Source organism: Desmodus rotundus, chromosome 11 (genome assembly GCF_022682495.2).
Source record: "Desmodus rotundus isolate HL8 chromosome 11, HLdesRot8A.1, whole genome shotgun sequence".
NCBI classification, from domain to species: domain Eukaryota; kingdom Metazoa; phylum Chordata; class Mammalia; order Chiroptera; family Phyllostomidae; genus Desmodus; species Desmodus rotundus.
The window spans coordinates 79,615,159-79,636,402 of NC_071397.1; the positions used below are offsets into that span (position 1 = coordinate 79,615,159).

The 21,244-nt window shown below is 38.7% G+C and overlaps 1 protein-coding gene across 13 annotated transcripts in view; it reads left to right on the forward strand.

Moving 5' to 3' along the window:
- The window catches only part of EYA4 (EYA transcriptional coactivator and phosphatase 4), a 251,129-nt gene that overhangs the window by 7,829 nt on the left and 222,056 nt on the right, over window positions 1-21,244 (forward strand). For 12 of the 13 annotated variants that reach the window (XR_011650524.1, XR_011650525.1, XM_045188797.3 and 9 more), the window contains exon 2: window positions 20,140-20,238. Coding sequence is in view for 11 of the 13 variants with exons in the window: in XM_045188797.3 (XP_045044732.1) it covers window positions 20,206-20,238 (33 nt within the window). In the remaining 2 variants the exon portion in view is untranslated. The remainder of the gene's footprint in view (window positions 1-20,139; window positions 20,239-21,244) is intronic. The other variant, XM_053914038.2, reaches the window with a different exon arrangement.

Genomic DNA, 21,244 nt, shown 5'->3' on the forward strand with positions numbered 1-21,244 from the left:
AAGAATGCAAACCTCAATGAGTGTGTGAGGAACAGCAGTATTTCCAAAATGTCTCACATGAACTTTCAGGTGTTCAGATGGTACTGTTTTATTTTTCTTAGTTGGCCCAAGAAGATTTTAAATTTAGGTCTGTTTTTTTCTTAATCGTTGATCTAGTTTTCAAATGCTTCACTCAGGAAAATACCTAGCAAAGTTATGGGTACGTGTAAATGCTCTAAATATGCCTTTTCATTGTTAACATTGTTGAAGACATGAGAAAATTAGAGTGAGACGAATGGGGTCTCTACCCTGGATAATTTTGGAAGACTTTGGGGTTTTAGTCTCCTATTATAAGAAGTTTTTGTTTTTCGTGGCATATACCATTTCTAAGGAAGGGTTAGTGTAGTGAGTTAACTACGGTAACCAGGGTCACAGGTTTAGTTCTCAGATTACCGTGTTAGCTTTAGGTAGACAATTGTCCTATGCACACTTGGTCATTTTGTCTTTGTCGTAAAAAGTATAGTTATGATACCTTGACTGCCTCTTTTGGGGGACCATTCTGGGCTACGCTGGATCTGTCTCTAAGACTCTCCTCCCCATCCCTAGAATGTTCACCCACATTTGTTCACAATTTTAATCAGGTCCCTCCTTGTTTTAAAAACTTCCCTATGTCTATAGGACGAATTCCAAAATTCTTAGCAGAGAGTAAAGGGAACTTCATGCTGAGAACCTTGTTCAGGTGGCCATTCTCATCTCTTGCCACCTCCTCCCATGAAATCTATTCTCTAGCTGTATGGAATACTGAATTTCTCAAACATGTCTTGGTCACTTCCATTTCATTTCTTTGTGCATGTCATTCTTTCCTTCTGGGAGACATCTCTCCTGTGCCCCTGAAGCATCCTTTCCTACCTTTTTTTTCAAGACTCAAGATGCAAAATGTTACCTCCTCTGGTAAGTTCCTCTGAACTCCAGACGCTTCTCTTTACTACCAAAGCTCACAGTTTCTACCCTTAGCATAGAATTTGCCACATTTACATGTAACAGGTTACACGAGTTTAAATCTGGCTCTAGACTGAGAATTTACTGAAGTGATTAGTAACATTTGTCATCTCCGTATCTCCAGTAAGTAGGGGTCAGTAAATTCCTGTTGAGTGAATACCGTTGACCCTGAGAAAGAAGATACTTACTAAGAAGGGCTCCTGTGGCTAACTGGGATCAGATTTACATGTGGAGCCTAGAAGCTGTTTCTAAACAGGGGCCTCTCACACAAGCTGCTTTTCACAGAGAAGCCTGCACTAAGCTGCCCCGCTCCTGCACAGAACTGCCTGCCTGCATTGTGTTTTTGCCCTCTGCCAGCCCTTATAAAGGCGTTAGTTCCTGGAATTGCATTTCAACTAATAGGACTGAGACCTTTCCTGCCCAATCAGAGCTGTACAGGTCCTCTTGTATGTTATCATTACCATCTTTATTGACCAATCAAAGTGCTTCATCCTGACCAGTCAGGACAGTGCTTTTTGGACAAATCAAACTATGAGGATTTGGTCCTCATTTGTAGGAGGAAGGACCAACAAGGGACCAGGGGTAGTTACCTCTGTAAGTCAGCCCCCCTCTGGTTCTGAGAGAATACTTTTCCTTTACTTCAGTTCTACCAAGTACTGAAGACTGATGCCCAATCCCCACCCCTCCCTCCATCTGGGAAACTGTAACATACTGAAGATGACTCACTGGAGCAGAGCTGTGCTGTGTAATTTGGAGAGGGGCCTAGCCCCAGGGCCACCTCACCTGTTTCATGATTGAGATGCTCCCCAGCTGTGCTGTATCATGATTGAACTCTTTGCACTGAATAAACCTCCCTCCTTCATTACACCCCACATTGGAGATTCCTATTGGCATTGAAATGGCACCAACGACCTTGGTAGACAATGCATAAAGGAAATGGGGATGCGAGCAATGGTGGTGACATTGGACATTGTCTGCCATGAGATTGGGAACAGTGGGAACAGCTGTTGATAGGAGGCAGGACAGCCTTAAGAACACCCTCAGGTAGTTTGGTATTAACATTGTAGAATCGTAGCTCTGAATTCAGGCCCAATGTATACGTATGTGTGAATAGATGTAGAAATGTATTTATTTCCCACATCACTTTTAGGAAGTCACTGATCTAAATGATAAGCCAATGGTCCTGACAATTTCTGGAAATAGGAATATTTTGTAGCGCTTGAAATCTGAAGATCCCATTTCTTTTTATAGCACAGCGGTCAAGTACAACGAATATGGAGCCAGGCTGCTTGGGTTGGAGCCCCAGCTCGGACACTAACAACTCTGCAATGATAAGCATATTACTAGAACTGATTTTGCTTCAGTTTTCTCATGTGTAATAGAAGATGCTTCATGGTGTTCTTATGAGAATTCAAAATGTAAATGAATCTGTGTAAGCATTTAGGATAATGTCTAATATGAGTTTTAGCTATTAGGATTGTATGCCCTCTACTACACAGGTGGCAAACACAAGGCCCTCGGGCCGAATCCGGCCCTCCACCTTGTTTTATCCCGCCGGCACCTTGTTTCTACCAGTCAGCAGTGCCGAGCTCCTTGCCCCTAGTTAAGGAGCAGTTACATTTATACAGTCCTACAATTCCATTCGGCCCTTTGAAGGCAACCATGAAGCTGATGTGGCTCCCAGTGAAAATAAGTTTGACACCCCTGCTCTACTAGATTACCCCAAATTTTCCAGAGATTCTTAGAACCGAGAGTCCTTTCGGAGACATAGGCTGAGGACCATAAGTGGAGTTCCCAGTGTCCCAAGGACAAATTTGGCACTCTAGGGTGATCTTGGCAAATCCGAAGCTGTGTTTGGAGCCCTATGAGAAGACATTAGAGGTGTGCAAAACTCGGCTTTGGCCATTGGTGTTGCACGGTGATTCTTCTGACACACACTTCCATATACGGTAATCTAGAAGTACTAAGATTTTGGTCTATGTGGTTCATTAACTACCTTACACAATTATAAGGACATTCTATAACGGTGCTCTTATTTTGTAGCCAATATTTAAGTTTCCTTAGTTGCTTTTTTTCCAGCCTGAAGGCACCAGTGATAAGAATTTGTATAATTTTTCAGTGGACAGAGGTATTGATGAACTGAGCATAAGCTTTTAAAAGATAACTTTAAATGTCGCTGTGATTTTCATGTCTGCAGAGACAGTGAGAGGTTACTAGCAGCTCTGTTTCTAGAACTTGTCACTGGTCTTTGGACTCAGATGCAATGTCCATTTGGTAGAGTGTGGCTGAGGGAGGAAGGGCAATTAAAATGTTAATTGCCAAGATCCCATTTTTACTGCTTACCTGGAATTGCTGCCAGGTGCATCTGCGAAGAATATAGGCTACTAATACTGATGTTTGCCTGGATCCTCAATGTGTCTAGACCAGGGTCTCCTCAAACTCTGCTGTTTGACACTTCGAGCTGGATATGTCTTAGGCGGGTGTGCGTGGCTGGCCTGTGATTGCAGGGTGTGCAGTGGCATCCTTGGTCTCTGCCCACTAGATGCCAGCAGCGCCCTCCCCTGAGTAACGACAGTGTCTCCAGACATTGCCAGATGTCCTGTGGAGACAAAATTGTCCCCAGTTGAGAACCCATAACCAAACTAGACCTTAAAATCACTTCATATTGTCAAAAGATTCCTGGGGATCTGCATAAGATGATTGTTCTATTGTCAGTCAAATGTAGAGAATCATCATCATACCTTCGTCCCAAGTTTAAACACAGGGTCAAACAACTCTCATTGGCTGGTGTTTGTAGGTTAACTTTACCCAGAGGGAATTTACAGATACACTTTACACAGATGGTTTTCCTTTTCAGGAAACAGAATGCAAGTGGAGGGAGAAGACTATCTGGGAAAGTATGTAGGAAGTAGATTTGAATCAATTATATGTTGATTCTTTCTATTATTTTTACTGTTACTTGTTAGTAGATACTTTTGGATCATTTTTAGTAATGACAATTACTTGTCCTTTTCTATAGATAAGTATTCAGTAATAAGAAACTTGTACTTTATTTAGTTTGTAGTATCAGAAAGAGTCAAGTTACCTATAATCACAACTGCTTAGGAGTAAAATACTTAATGAATTAAATCATTTGTTCATTGAACATAATGAGAAATTTTCAAATGAAGTATGGCTTAGCTTTCGGTTCATACAACCATTTCAGGGCCTCGTGTTTAATAACAGTGGGGCAATCTGGAGAAAATAAAGATGAACCATTCTTCGGTGAAATACCAAATCCAAACTTACGTGGTAATTCTATACATGTAATCTCGACACACACATTGTATCTGTGAGTTGGTGTGCAGTTGACTCTGAGTAAAGGTGGCTGTGGCCTGAGTGCCACCCCAGCCCTCTGCCTCGTGTAGCCGTGTGTGAAAGATGTTTCCAAAGTTACTGAAAGGAACAGAATTTGAACATACAATGTTAACATAAAATGAGAGAGGGTAACTTTGCCTACAAGAATTTTGGGTTGAATGTGAAAATTATTTTGAAATATGAAACAGTATTATAAATATATGATTAGACTAATATCCATATGAGGTCTAAATGGCAGAGCATTTCTTTTTAAGTCCCATTGGTAATTGCAAAGATATTGGAATTCCACACATATGTGTTGTCTGCTTTAGCGGTTTTACTTTAATTGTAGTAAGTGGGTAATCATGTTACCTGGAAGCAGTCAGATTGACCTGAAGACTTAACATCATTTTCTAATTGCTGCTAAAGCAAGTGGGGCAGAGGTACTTGAAAACAGACTGTCTGTCTCTCTCTCTTACCTCTCTTTTGATTTATGCTTTAATTTTTGCAATGTACTCTTAAGGGGGCAGAGTGGTTGCAAATACAGCATATTGTATGTGACCAAAATGTCTTTCTGTTTTCTAAGAAGAGAAGGATCTAGCACAGCTACTTGTTAGCAGAAAGATGAAGTGGGTGCTGGGCAACCCAATGACAGATAAGGGCCATTCCAGGAGACTTGGGGAGGGGCTTGGAAGTCAGGGGTTTAAATCATAAGTTTTCAGACAATGGAGGAGAGTTCTGTTCCATGTATTGACAGGAAGTACAGAGAATGTCTAGCAAACCTCAAGTCCATCCAGGCACTTTATGCTTGACATTGAACAGGAAATCTGGTAGCCCTTTAGTCATTGGAGAATAGCCAGCAAACCAGAGGTCCTGTTTTTCCAAATGAGCACTTCTTGGGTTCATAAATCAGAGACCCCCTCTTTCCCCAAGAGAATTCAAGTCACATATCTACTTTCTCAAGTTGATTCTTTGTACTGTGGATCCTCATGTAAGACTTACCTATTTTTTTTAATGAACGCTCTATGGCATTAAGATACAATTAGACATTTTCTTTCTTCTACCTGGGACAGTCTCACCAAGTCCTGCATGGCCCCAACCTTCTTAACCTACTTGCCTCTTATTCTTTTGCTCCCTACCTGGACAAAAAACCAAAACCAACCAAACAAAAAAACTACTCATCTTTCAAGGCTTAGCTCAAATGTCACCTCCTCTGGGAAGCCTTCCTTCAGGCTCAGGCAGAAATCATTCTTTCCTCTCTGTAATACCATAACACCTTGTTTTGGCTATTACTCTAACAACACATTGTTCTGGGACTATTTATATGTGAGTCTGACTTCTAGAGAGAGTCTGAGCTCACTGAGGGGGAGCTCATTTCTTCCCCACTCTGTAGCCCCAATGCCTGCACATACTGGTAGAAACCGATAACTGTACTAGTCCATGCATATGTTCAAAGGACACACATCCAAAGACAGATAACTACAAAAAAGGAACCCTGTTTATATTTTGGAAACTGATTCTCTTTGCTTATGGTCATGGAAGCAAATTTATTAGTTTCCGTTCTAACTTATTTATGGCTTCATTTGTACCAGTGTTACTGATTTTCTGGCAGAAGAAAAGATATGTCCAACATGAATGGGTATTTTGAATAAACTAAAATTGAGACAGATTCTAGTTGAGGTTTATGCTTTTCCTGCTTCCAGTTTTCTTCAGAAAGAAATATTGACCTGTTTGGTTGATTTCTGCTGAGATAAATTTCATGTTATTTTGAAGAATTTTTAACCCACAGAATTAAGGATTTCATCTGGGAGGAAGCATGTTCTGTATCAGTGTTTTCAATCAGTGTTTCAAAATGTGGAGACCAAAAATCTTAGATGTGTATGTTGAAAGTATATGTGGCCTTTTGGTGAGAGAAATTAGGTCTTTTTCCAGGCACATTTGAGGATGGAAAAAGTTTTGTTTAGTTTCTAGTGGTTTGTTTTTAGGCATTTTCCACAAAAAGATGAGCAAGACCCTTCAAAACCACGAACTTGCATATTTAGAGGGAAAGAAATCTCTCTTATGTCCAAAAATAACATCAAATTAAAATTATTGTTTCCAACAGTTTTAAAAACTGTGGTTTTATTTCCTTGTGTGAGTCATTTCTGAACGCAGTACAAGATTTCATACATCATGATGAAGTGTATTCACTCTGTATTTCAGCAGGCCCGATTATTTATCAGATCAGAAGAGGAACGGAGCCTGACTCTCCACTCTGCAGGCAAATACTGACCTAGAGACATTAGGTGATTTATTTGAAAGGAGGCTGAAAAGAGAACCGCTGCCAGAGGCACCCTCAGCGCTCTCAGCTCTACATCTTGCTCTTATTTTTCTTTGTTCACGTCTGACAAGGAGGTGCAAATACTGGAATCAGCCTGCCTGTGCGGGTATCCCAGCCCTGCCGCACTCATCACATCAGCATGTGACCTTGGGGAAGCTATTTACTGACCTGCTGAAAGCTGTATTTCCAGAGTGTACAAACTGGGGGGGGTAATAATACTGATATTACCTGCCTTGTGGGGTTGTGACAATGAGTCACTGCATTCACACGGGAGACACTGAAGGACTGAAAATACTCCGTATATATTTTGAATGGATTGCTTTGAATAAACTGCTTAGTGTACTTAATATTCAAAAAGGATTGCTCATGCTGCTGAAGCACAGTTTTTTAAAATCATTTTTTTAAAACAAAAGCAATCCATACATTGATTGTATAGCATACTAAAACCAGTATGGTAGGGATTACTCTGGATGAGGGAGACACTGGACGAGGGAAGGAGAGAGGCTTCTGGAATGCTGACAATGCCCTTGATGTTGATCTGATTGCCAGTGACACGAGGGAGTTTATTCAATAAAAATTCATCAGCTGTCTACTTGTGATTTGCATATTTTACTGTGTGTATGTTACACTTTACTCAAAAGTAAATAGAAAAAAACACAGATACATGTAAAGTCACAAGTGGATGTCCCATTTTGTTCATTTCCTCCAGAGCCCGTGAATCGGGGTGAACTGCTGTGTTTCAGCGTGTTTCCTCTCAGCCCCGTTTTTGCTATACCTGTGTAAATGTAAGAACTGCGTGAAGGTGTAATTGTTCTTTTTCCATCTGTAACCTTAAATGGTTCATCAGTTTTCTCAAAACTTGCTGTGGGTTTGCTGTATTTTCAATGCTTTTCCATTCTAGTACATACAGTTTTGGGTACTTCTATTTAAGATGCTGAAGCTTTATAATGTAACTGTTCTTGGTATTTATTGAAGTTGCTTCCAGGTAGTTCCATTACAAAGAGTGTTACAGTGATGATTTTTATATATCTCTCTGTATATCTGTCCAAAATTCCTGTAGATAAAACTCTAGATGTAGGTTAATAGGTGAAAGAGTGTGTGCATATTTCATAGATGGTGCCAAAATACTTTCAAAAAAGTTATATAACACCTTAGATCTCTATAATGATGCTTACGTCTGTGTCATAAAAGTCAAAGGCAAAATTTTCTGCTTAATTGAACATTATGAGTATTTGTGTTCTGCTTCATTAGAAGGTGTTATAGTGGTCAATTTCTTGAGACTCATACACTAATTGGGCTAGGTCACTGAAAAACACAAATAATTCTATCAATCACATAACATCTGCTATATGTAGTTAATATCTCACTTAAGAATTGCTGCTACTCAGTTATGTGAATGATTATTATATATATTCATAGTTTTTAACCTAAGTCGTAGGAATAAAAAATCAGTGTATACCATATTTATGACATTTTCACTTAGCACCATGGAATATTTATAAGAATTATTAGGAGAAGTGCCTCTAACTCTGATGTTGTGGATGAGAATTTGTAAAGAATTGTTATTTTTCTATTAAAGGCCAACTGTGTGCCCAACATAGTTCTAGCGAAGCACCTTACGTTTATTACTATGGTTTTTTTTAACATATAGGTGAAAGGCCTAGACTTTATATTATTATAAATGAGATTATTACATTCTGAATATGCTGATAAATATTACTATATATCAAAATGTCCACTGTGTCTTATGAATGTAATAATTTATAAATATGTTAAGTGTTATAGTCTAATGTGCAAATTAAAATTAATGTATCAAAATCCAGAGAATTATTATTCAGGTCCTGCCTAAAGTAACATGATATATAAAGTATAAAGTTAAGTATATTAATCAGTTGGCTTTATTGTTAGAGTCTTATATGTGGAGAATACTGTTTTCAGAATATTTAGTTCTATAGTTTTTGGTTAACTGAGATTCTTTTTAAGCTTTAATGATATTCTAGTGCCTTAAAAGAGTAGTCCAACTCAAAATAGCTGACTTATTTCTTCAACATTGGATAAATATGGCTGTCAATTTTTGTCGGCTTTTTTTTTTCCTGCAGAATTTCCTGTTATTCTAAGGGATTCAATAGGACTTATGCACATAAAACTGAAAATTATATTACTGTGGGGAAACGGCTTTGTGCCTTTGAGAAGGAACTCTCTTGCTAACTTAAGTACTGTATGTGTATAGACTAGCTAACATAGTCCTCCCAAGAAATTTCATGTATGCAGTTAAAACACTCTTAAGTTGATTAAGGATTTGTTATATATTTCCAGAAGCACTCAAGAGTACTTTTATGGTTATAAGAGTAGAGTGCATTAGAATGCCAGAAACCAGTGAATACGCCAGAGGCCTTCAAAACCATGCCCAACAGTCGTGACTTCACCATATAAACACGTGGGGCAGCCTGGAAAAACAAAACAACTCTCCTCCCCCAAACATAGGTAAGCCTCTGATGATAACACTTCAGCTGGCTTGATTATTAATTTACTACTTTTTCTATTACAAGTAATTTTTATTACTTAGCAAATGGAATGGAGAAGTAATAAATATGATTGGTATTTATTTCTCAAATAAAGTATTATTTTACATCAGATTTGACCGGTTACCTTTTTTTGGAAAGTGTATTATTCTACAACTACCACAGTATTTTGCCTATTAATCGGGGAAGCTAAAAAGTGTTTTATAAATGTTGAATCAAAACTCTAACTGCTGTGAGGGAATTAAATTTCAAGCCATATACTCCTTTTATAGAGTGAGAAACTGAAGTATGGAGAAATTACAAGGTTTTCCCAAAGCCATACATTAAACTGTGGCAGACATAGAAATCTACGATTCTGTTTGCCTGATTCAGTCTGGAAGTTCATGAAATTAAAGTTATCTATTTCCTGACATGTGTCTTAGCAGTGTTGTTTAATTACTTATTCATTCCTTCCTTCATTCTTTTATTCATACAAGTAAAGGAATCAATGTTTTCATAAGACAGTCTTGTAGGGGCTGGGAATAATATTTTGAATTTACATACCTTAGATATTTTCTTTAAAGAAGCTCATTGTATTTTTTATGACCATGAAAAAATAAATTAAAGCATTAAGAAAAAGCTGGATTAGCCAGGTGTGGGGCACCGCCCTGCCTATGAGTAGGATGTGAAGCTTCTTTGGGAGCCAATACAGCTTGTTCAGGTGCTTGAGCAAGAACCTGGTTGAGGCCGTAGACAGGCCTGGAGCGTGGAGTGGAGACCAGGAGGAGCCACGGCATTCACTAAGAGTGTGGAAAGGACTGGTGTCTGTATCTCTACAACCAGGTGTCTTTATATTTGGTTTAATCAAGAGCGAAGAAATTATTCTGCTCTGTGTCATCTTTGTGAGTTTCAATTCTCACTTTTTTAATTCTTTCTTTCTCATTGTGATTTTTTTCTTACTAGTGTAACCTTTTACCTTCTTCATTTCCCCTCCACCCCCAAGTTTTTAGAGTCATATTTAAAGTAAATAGTAGTTTTCTGGGTCAGACTGCACTTCTTGATTGAACAGCTGGTGCCCCAAGGAATTTCAAATGAGGAAAGTATCTAGCACATGGCCCCAGCACAGCACCCTAGAACAGAGAATCCAAAGACTGCAGGGATGCCATCTGCCTTCCACCTCTTCTCCAGACAGTTCCGTGAACAACTGTTGTTGGTTGGTTGGTTCTTTTCTTGCAGCCTGGAGACTTAGGACCCAGACTTAGCTCTGACTCTATGGCTGACCAGCTCTTCACTTGGAAGGTTCTTTCTTCCCCAGGAGGCTCCTCAGGCCCAAAAAGCACATGGAGCCCTGGGAGCCCAACCCTTGATTCTGCAAACAAGCCCAGACATGTCCAAATCATAGGCAAACCAAACTTTCCTATAACTTAAACATTAGTGTTTTATTCTTTTTTAATTTTCCTAAAGAATAATTCAGTCTTCAGCAAACCAGGAAACAAACAAAACCTTAGAGTCTGTCTCAAAGGAACATTCTAACTGCTTTGAAAATTTATTGTCATTAATTTCCATTTCAGCTAATTGGGTTTCCTTTCTATTTTTTTGTCTGAGAATAAATCTGATATTTGGTATGTATTAATGCTGATCTATTATACTTTAATGCTAATTTACAATTGAGTGGTTTAAGAATAATGATGCAGTATGACCTAGTCCATATCTACCTTCCACTTAATGCATTTCCTAGGCAATTATGCTTCTGTGGTTGACTGAACTTCCCCATAATGCCTGTTGGGAAACAAATACCTTTTTTTTTATTAAAGATGTGGTATTATTAACTAGGGGTATTTAACTTGAGGAAAAAAGATTTAGGGGTGACATGAGTGATAGCACCCTCCTAATATCTAATAGCCTGCCGTATATATGAAAACAGGATTCAGTTTATGCTTTATGGCTCTGGTGGGCAGACTAGTGTGGAAGTTCTGAAAGGTACAGGTTCAAACTAATATGTAAGGAAGAATTGAAAGAAGGAAAGGGGAGATGGAGGTGGTTCTATTCACTGGAGCTAAGAGGCTTCAAGTAGGGTATCCACAACTCATATGATAGGTCTGTAAATAAACCCCTTGTATTTCTCTACTCCTCAAACTCCCAAGACAAAGAAATAAGACTCCGTAGATTCCATTCATACCCTGCCTCTTTCTGTCATTCTCTCCAAGTTCATCCTTAAAGTCAAAACACACACATGAAAGCACAATATGAAATTGAGCCACAACACCATATTTATTTGGGATATTATTTTTTGAATTCTTACAACTTTAGCCCTTAGAAAGTTCTTTGGATTTTAGAAATTATAATGGCAGGGAACTTTTTTTTCTTTGTAAATGTGATCTTATTTTAAATACAAACTTTAGTTACAAAGTCAGTGGAATTTTTCAATACTCTGATGCTACAGGAAAATTTATACAGAGGAAAAAATGTATTTAAATGTTCCTATCTTCCTCAATTAAACATCTGGATGAATAAAATTCTCAAGTGTTCCCAAATTTTAGGAAGGTAAATAGCATCATATTTAATTGTATCCTTAGTTAATATTCACTATGGACACAATTCAAGCAAGTAACTTGGCTTTAGGTAAGTCAGATTTACTGCTGTGTTCTCTCTCTCTCACGATTACTTTGTTATACATTGTCCCCCATCTGCCACAATGAAAAATATGACTTTCAGATGTCCCATCTTGATTCCTGAGAAATTGGTGATATGGGAAATTTGAGAGGAAAGGTATGTGTGTGCGTTTGTTATCAATAATTTCATTTATGGGGATGGATACTTTCTGAGCCTTATCTTATACTTCACAAATGGTTTCTTTAGATATTTAAAACATTTTATGGTTCTTTTCCAAATGCATATTTATTTTTCATAGTATGTGTGTCCTTCAACCTTATTTCTTGTGTCTCTTTAATTGTTTTAAGCATACTTATTATTTGGTGTTTCCAGACTGTCCTATAAATGCGAACTTTTGGATTCCAACTCCCCAGTTATTGAATCTGTTGTCTCTACGGTGTTTTATTTCCTTATGTAGCTCTCATTGCTGATGAAGTTCTCTCTCAGAACCTTTGTGTTCTAAGGAACAGTTTTGCATGTGCTTCTCCTTGAGTCTAGTGATGTCAAGCCTGGATCAGTCTTGATTCTAATTTTTTGGCTGAAGGTTTTGATGCCACAGATACAGTAACAATTTTTTAGAATTTATATTTGTGCAAGGCTGAGGCTTTGGTTTATATCAAGTAATTATTTTCTTTTATTCTCTTTCCAAAAGCCCCAACAAATGACCAGTTTCTTGCCAAGTCATATGGTGGGCTGAATTTTTCTGGCCCTCCTTCGATAAAAGGGACAAACTTTTTCAACTCCTTGCTTTATGCTTTGCCTCCTGCTTTTGTTTTCTGCCCATCCCTAGTCTGAGAAGAGGGGATGGCTGGGGTGGGGGAATTGGTGGGGGAGAAATAGAGACAACTGTACTTGAACAGCAATAAAGGGGAAAAAAGACAACAAAAACAATACAAACATATCTTTTCCTCTCAACTTTTCTATGTAACTGGTTTCTCAAGAATCAGGGTGTGACATTTGAAAATCCTAGTTACCTTATCAGCTCTATTCATGTGTTTTCTATGTCCTATTGATTTTTCTTTTGCATTGTCACTCATATCCACCTCTTCCCCATGCTCTTGTCAGCCACCACATCAGTCCAGGTCCTCTTGACTTCTCACATGGTCCTCACAGCAGCCTTCAAGTTGCCCCTGGCCCCAGTTACTGTTCATCTTGTCTTCAGAAATCTAAAGCACGTGTTATTGCAGTGATATCACATGAGCCACTTTTTAATTTGCATTTTAAGGCTATCAAAGCATAGTAATAACCAATTCAAAACTTCTTCACATCAAATGAAGCTGAATACTCATCCTCTCTCATGCTTTCTTTTCCAAAAGCATATTCCCTTCTCTTTCACATTCCCATCTATTGTTTGGTTATTGGCCGCATCACTCTTACAACATTAATGAAACCAGTCACAACTTTGATGTGATGCAGAATGGCAAACTAAAAAGGGGTTTGACTAAAATGCTAATGACTAATCAAGATACTGTTCATTGTTACAAACTTACGTGAGGTCAGAGAATTGGTAAATGACTGGTGAATTTTGCCTACTCTCTAAAAATAGGTAATGCAGCTGCTGGAAATCACAGATGAGTATAATATTTTTAGTTGAGCCGAGTTAAAAATAATTACAGTTTCACAAGAAATTGCATAGATACTGCTCTTCTGTATAGTTAAAATGTTTTCATTCAGTATATGAAGAGCCAAATATAAAAACAGAGATTTTCTACTACTGTCTCACTAGTAATCAAATGGCATGTATTTTTGGAATACATGATTTTATTTAATCCTACTAAAACATAACATGGGTTTTGTTACTCTCCCTTTATTATAGGTGAAGAGAGTGATATTTGGAGGTGTTAATTAGCTATGCCAAGACCATGTAGTCATCCATGGTAAAGCAAGGGCTCCCATATAGACCTGTTTTATTGCAAAAGACTTTACTTAGGATTACTACATGTATATTCTCTCTAGCAAAACTCTTTCAGACTTCTAGGGTTTCAAGAGTTGAATACTAAACTTAGGGGATGTATTCTTTAATTCTTTCAAAATGCAACAAATTTTCCTCAAAGGGCATAAAGTCATCAGATGTGTGTTAAGTAACACATATGGTTGATATATCCATCAGAAAAGTTGCTAGGTATGGGAGAGAGGTTTATGGCTGAGAGAAAAGTAGACTGCTTATAAGAAAGAGCTGAAATACAGCAGTTCTCTTCTGCCAGGCTACAGGCCAATCAACTAGGTAAACCATTACAGTGTACACAAAAGCCCAGCAACTCCACACCAAAAACAAACAATCCAATTAAAACAATAGGCAAAGAACCTGAATAGACATATCTCCAAAATGGAACTACCTTAGGACCCAGTGATTCCACTTCTGGGAATATATCCTGCGAAACCTCAAACACTAATCTGAAAGAATACATGCATCCCTATGTTCACTGCAGCATGATTTACAGTAGCCAAGATTTAGAAACAGCCCAAGTGTCCATCAGTACATGAGTGGATAAAGAAGTTGTGGCACATTTACACAATGGGATACTAAAGGGGTGTAAAAAAGGACATCTTACCTTTTGTGACAGTATGGATAGATTTGGAGAGCATTATGCTAAATGATATAAGCCATTCAGAGAAAGACAAATACCATATGATTTCACATATGTGTGGAACCTAATGAGCAAGACAAACTAACAAAATGGAAACAGACTCGTAGATACAGAGTGCAGGCTGACAGCTGTTAGAGGGGAGGGGGCAGGGAGAAAAAGATGAAGCAAAGAAAAAAACTCATAGGTAATAGTACAGGGTTTACTAGAGGGAAAGGAGGGTGAAGGGAGGGAGAAGAGGGTAAAGGAGGGATAAATGGTGATGGAAGGAGACTTGATAAACACACAGTGCAAGATACAGATGATGTATTACAGAATTGTACACCTGAAACCTATATAGTGTTATTAAACAATGTCATCCCAATACATTCAATAAAAATTAAGAAAAAGTATAGCATAATGTTGATATAAAACTTGGTAGAGAGTATTGAATACTTGAGCAGAGATTTGGATACAAAGGTGATCACCATGATGTAATACCATTAAAATACTGTATTCAGAATACATTTATTGCCATGAGAAAATGTATAATGTTTATTTAAAAAGGGAGGGCACATGACTTCATATTCAGCAGGATCCATTCTGTTGTGGAATAAATAAAAAGCTAGCCTCAGTTTGTGTGGATTGAGCGCTGGCCTGCGAACAGAAAAGTAACCTGTTCGATTCCTGGTCAGGGCACATGCCTGGGTTTCGGACCGAGTCCCTGGTTGGGGGTGTGCAAGAGGTGGTTGATTGATGTTCCTCTCACACATCAATATTTCTCTCCTTCTCTTTTTCTCTCCCTCCCTCTTTCTAAAAATAAATAGATAAAAATCTTTTTTTAAAAGGCAATTTTAACTTTAAAAAAATCTCAGCAGAGTAATTGTGAAGTCCAGGTTTGGAGGAGTGACAGGGCCACAGACGAGAAGGGAGGTTGATTTGCAGGGTCTGCCTGAGTAGGAAAAGTTGCTCATGCTCAGGATTCTTTCAGATGCTTCTCTGGGATTGCCCAGTTATAACTGTGTCCGTGTTTTCTGGGATAACTAGCCAACCATCCACAATTAGCAAATGCAAACAAAATAGAAAACCTTGGCTGGCTGTGATTGTCAGAAATCGAGTGGTCATAATGTATAACTCCAGGAAGACTGTTGCCAGCAAATGAAGCTATCCCTAATGACCGAAATGATTATCATAAAATTGAGCTGCTTGTAATTTTTTAGCATGAGAAATTAACCCCATTGTCATTAAACATTTTGCAATGGACCATTTTGCAAAAGTGCATGCTCTATCTTTATAAACAGTTCAAAAATAGTTCAGCATCTAGCTGGTAGCTTGGCTCCATTTAAGGGAATTGAAGTCAGGCAAAATGCTCAGTACTGTTCACTCAGATCTGTTTCTTGGACACCTTTGCTATTTTCCCTTTTTATAAGCAAGGAAGAGAGTCATGTGCGTGGTCAAAGAATGCCCATGTCCACCTTTCTGAACAGTTGGCCATGGAATTGGAGCTAGGTGTTCTTTGTGCTTTTGGCTTCCCTCTCTGGCATGCTGTCTGGGCAGCTGAAACCAGCCAGTGCCTGACCCAGCTTCACAGGCCCATTAATGAAATTGGGAGGGCAGTGTAGGTAACCTGGTGCACAGGGCATCCAAGCCGTGCCCTTCTTGACAGCTGATCCCAGATATAATTTCTCAATAATGTAAGGAAAATATAAGTTGTTAGATGTCCCATTCGGTTACACTGTTATGTTAGCCAATATGCTTAAAAAAGGAGAGAATTAATTGGAGACTATGAGGATAGCGCATGGAATCCAAGGAAGAATTGAACAACCAAGCAGCAGGAAGAGCATAGAAATGGTGAGACTTCAGGAGTAACAGGATCCAAGTCCTTAGGTTGTGCCAGGACTTTCTTGCCATCCTTGCTTTTACTCTTCTTTCTGGGTCAGCTCCTCTCTCGCTCTCCCTTGCACATCAGCTGTTTCCACGTGGCTGTAAAGAGCTCCTGAGTTTTATATCCTAGGCATTTTGCCACTTGAGGAGGACTAGCCTGGTACATTCCCAGGCCCATATTTTAAGCAATAGGAAGGGATTGCGATGAGTCATTAGACAGAAGTAATTTGATGTAACTGGGAGAGATCTGGGGAATCCCACGAGTTATGCAATGAATGTGGATCGCTGTAATAGATGTATATGTACATATAGGTGTGTATAATCCACCCCCATACAAGCACCTTGATTTTGTATACAATATGTTTCTAAATATTTACTTGCAGTTTGTAAACCTTAAAGTCAAACAATAAATTAGCTCTCTGAATTATAGAATGTGACGGAGGGACACTCTCTCCTGGCCCAGGAAATGCACGTGTGCGTAGATCCCTCAAGCCCCCACCTGGGTTAAAAGAGGGCTGTGCTAGAGTTATGGGTAGGATGATTCATTCACCTTCCCCTCCATTCCAGGGTCTGCACAGCAGCTGGAACAGAAGTTTGGGCAGCCCACAATCTTTACATCATTCCCTAAGGGGGCATTAGACATTTGGAACATGGATGGGGAATGTATTCTCCCCCCTCTTTTTCTTTTCACTGCAGCAAGAAGCAAACATAGCCTGCACTAAGCACCCACCCTCAGAGGAGACTCCTGTCCAGGTCCCATGCTTTAGCCACAAGGCTCTCTGATGGAGGTGAAGGGTAGGGGACAGCAGAGGCAGTGGAAAGGGGCTGGGAGAGAAGGCAAGTGGAGCTCTCCCTCAGAACTCCCGTGTTAGAAAGCACCTCACTACTGGTGGCCCTTGGTGAGTCCTTTTGGCAGAGGGGTACCTTGCATGGCACTGCCTCAGCTGCAGGTGGACTGAGCAAGAATTTCCAAGTTATCCTAAGGGAGGGCTAAAGCTTTGGGTTGTTTTGAGAGAATATAATCAGCCTGTATTTTTAAACTATCACTCTGGCCTCACTTTGAAAATAGTCCAGGGAGCAGGACTGGCGGAAGAAAGGTGATCCTTAAGAGACTGTCACTCCAGTCCTGGCAGGGGATGGTGGTGGCTTGAAAGACTGTAGTAGCAGTGAGGAGAGAAGCATGGAGAGGCCTCAGCGATCTCTATGAAGTATTGATATGACTTGGTAATTTGTTGAATGCGGAGAAGAGCAGGCAAGGAGTCAGTGACAAAGCCCAGATGTCTGGCTTTAGTGACCAGTGGGAGGCTCTGCCGTCTGTCTCCACAGTCCAGCGGGAGGTGCAGCATTCCACGTGCAGCTTCTGCCCGTGTCCCGTGCCAGGCCTGGCACACACAGCCCCCCAGTCACGTTGACATCAGTCAGCCAGACTTACGCACATCTGGGTAATCCTTTTACTGAAGGTTTGATTAGAAAGAAAGAAGATTAGGCTACATCATACAAACTCTACAAACTTCTCCTTCTTTGCTTTCTCTACCACCTGGTAGACAAGCCTAAGTACCTCATTCCATTTCTGAGAACTGTTTTTTAAATTTTAGTGTATAAATTTTATTATATCTTTAAATTGGAAGAATTATTTATTTTTTATTCTAGTTTTCTAAGAGACAGGAGTTTACAGTTCACTTCTAGAGCAGAGTTAAAGAAAAGGATCCAATAAGGTTTCTGTGAGTCAAAAACCTAACCCTGGAAGAAATGATCTGACATGGAATGGGTGAGGTTGCTAATACTCCTGGTTTAAATTCACCTTTTCTGAAGGAATGGCCTTGAAATAAAGCCGGGAACTAGATTATTGCTCCATAAAACAGCATGAGGTTACTATTATTCCTTAATTTTATATCTTTATTATGAGGTAATACTTCTCTTACTTGATTCTTAGACTGTTCTCATCTTTTTCTCATATATTTGTGAAAACTAATGTTAAAGGATTTAGCATAACAACCACTGCTAAATTATGATGTAAAATAATACTGTGTCTGCAATTAGCCTAGGTAGTTTTACTTGGTTCAATAATGTAAAATCACTGGGCTCGTAATATTTTAGTACCTCAGTGTGTTTGGCAAAGAAAGAAATTCATGTTACCATAAAAATGTTAAACTAAGTAACAATTAATCTCAATTTTAAGGAAATATAAAGCAAAGTATTATGTTGTAACATGGAACATTGATGCAAATAGCTTCCCGACTGGAACATTAAATAGATTCTGAACTGGTGGTTACCCAAAAAGAGGCTAGTTTTTGATTAATTCTCTAATGCTCCAGTACCTTTCCTGAAGTCTTAATTTTAGTTTCACGTGAGTTATCACCAGTGCCCTGGTGGCCCTTCCAGAAAATGATGACTTCTTTACTAATGCCCAATAACCTGTTTTAATTCTTGTCTATGCTTTCTGGTAATATTACATTGAAATGCTGATTGCATCTTAAAAAATGAATTTAATGCGATAACTGTTTGTGTTGTGGTTAAATCATTTCCATTAAACATTACAACTGTTTACAACTGTTTTGTCCTTTTACTTTTTTGGACCATAATATTTTTCTCTATTCAGAAATACAAAGTTTTTGTGTCATTTTTATGTAGCTGAGTCTATTGTCCCTTCCCTTTGTAATCTGGTACAGTGTTTTTACCATCCACCTTAACCATTTATCTGTTAGAATGAAAAGGGCCATCTGCTTCTCTGTTTCAAGGAAGCACTTAGCTACTTTGTCATCCAGATAGTGAGAAGAAAATGTTTTTAAAGATGATCAGCCACAATTCCTCTGGGAGCGTGGAGGACGGGCTTGAGAGTCAGGCAGGTGAGGAGTCAGGCAGGTCAGCATCAGTTGGACTGGTGGCCCGCAAAGTGCCACCACAGCCAAGGCGAGCCTCGGCTGGAGTGGTCCTGGTCACCAGGGGATATTTTCATGCATCTTTTTAATTTTTATTATTAATTATTATGTGTGTGTATTCAAGGGAGTGGTTTGGCTCTGTTTGAGTGGCTCTTTTCCACTGCTTCTATTATAAAATCCTTCTCTATTGGGGAATTTAAAAAATATGCCTTTTTTTAGAGCGTTTTAAAATTTTAAGTTTGCTGGGGAAATTTGTAACGCACGGTAGGGAGAAAAGATAACTGTTTTGAATAGTAAACTGATTGTCTTACCACAGTTGATGGGCCAGTTCTCCTCTCCACACACAGGGTGGGAAAGAGTAGGCTTACAGTTGGGGCATGCAGAATACAGAGTTTATTCTCATATTATTACTTCTAACTATTGTGTTATTTTCCATATGAACAGCTGTGAACTTACTTTTGCCCAACCAAATAAGAGTATTTTGTGATACTTTTTTTAATTGTAATAGTCTTACTTTTATTCTTTTTGAAATTGGAAATGTATTTTATAACATTATATTCTTCAGACATGCATAGTGATCATCTGTTAATTCAGACAATTTTTCCTGTAATAGCAAGCTGTCATATTAAAACACACACTGTACTTTCTTAATTTTATGTACTTTATAAAGTGAATGGTAAATGCAGCCTCTTAATTCTTAATCCATCAATTGTTCAGTGATGGACTCTCTCTCAGCAAAATAGTGTACTGTTTATTCAGACTGTGTCTCCAAAATTGTCTCAGATGTTTTTGTTTATCTGTAGGACTCCTGAGCAACTGTTTACATATCTCAATTTAACCATGATGTGATTTTCAAGGTCATCATTTCTATCATCTATGGGGACAATATTAATGGATTTTGTTCTTTAAAAATAATTCTGTAGATTACCAACTATCACATAAATCATAGTGTGTTTTGATAATTTTACAAATAAATGGAAAGGATAATCTTTTCTTTTTCTTTTGTTTTCATCCTTTTGTTTTAGATAGTCCATTCTGAATTGAAGGGAGCTGCTTCTGCTTGGGAGTGGCAGGAGAAGTGAAAAAACCACATGGAAGACGCCCAGGATTTAAATGAACAATCAGTAAGTCTTCACTCAATCTCAGTTTGCTGAAAAAAGTTATGGTACAGCCACTCAGAATTGTACTAAAATGAATATACTTTAAAAAGCAAGTTTTTTTTTTTTAAAAAAAACATGTTTTTTAGTTGATTTGGGAATTTTCTTTTAAGGTCATAAAAAGCAAACTTTGGAAATTGATGGTGTTCATCTTATGACTGTGGTCTTCCTTAGTTGCGTATCTGTAAAACCACTGGTAGAAAGACTAGGGGGTTGAAATCATGCTAAGTGTTTTGTACAAACACTTGGTACAAACAATTTCACATACCTCCTTTGTTAGTTTTATTCCAAATGTGCTTAGATAGTGCATCTAGTGTTGAATGTCAGAAGCATAAAAAGAGCAAGTATTTTACCAGCATGCCTATTGTTCATTTCGAAGATGGCAAACACAGTCCTCAAGGGCTGTCCTTGTTCTGCCAAGCTCTTTGCAGAGGGAGGAATGCACGAGATTGGTGGCAGTCCCTCTAAGCATCTGACTTCTCAAAGGGAAAGGACTTACATGGCCTTTCCTTCTAACTCGTCAGTAGTGTCTCCGTGAGACTCGTTCTTCACTGTGCAGAACTGGAGTCAGTGGGAGGTCTTCCCTCAGACTCCCACACCACTGCCCACTTTGGCCCGAGCTATTCTGTTCACAGACACCTAGTGATGTCACAAGTAAGGAGACGTGTGTACCTACCAAGCGTGTGGTATGCTGACTGATGATATTTTTTTATTGGCTTGTGTGGTCATGATTTGATCGTAAAGTCTAATGTTTCTATCAGGCGATAGAGGGCAGTGTGATTGTGTGTAGTAATGTGGTTCTAGAAAAGATTTATTGGGCGAGTTCAATTTTAAAATACAGAGGTATATGTGTCCCGATGTATACACATCATTCCAAGTTAATTTAATTTTTCTAAAATCCCATTTAAAAGAAATAGCAGAGTCTTTAAATATACACTTAACCATTGTTTAATTTCATTATATATTATATAAT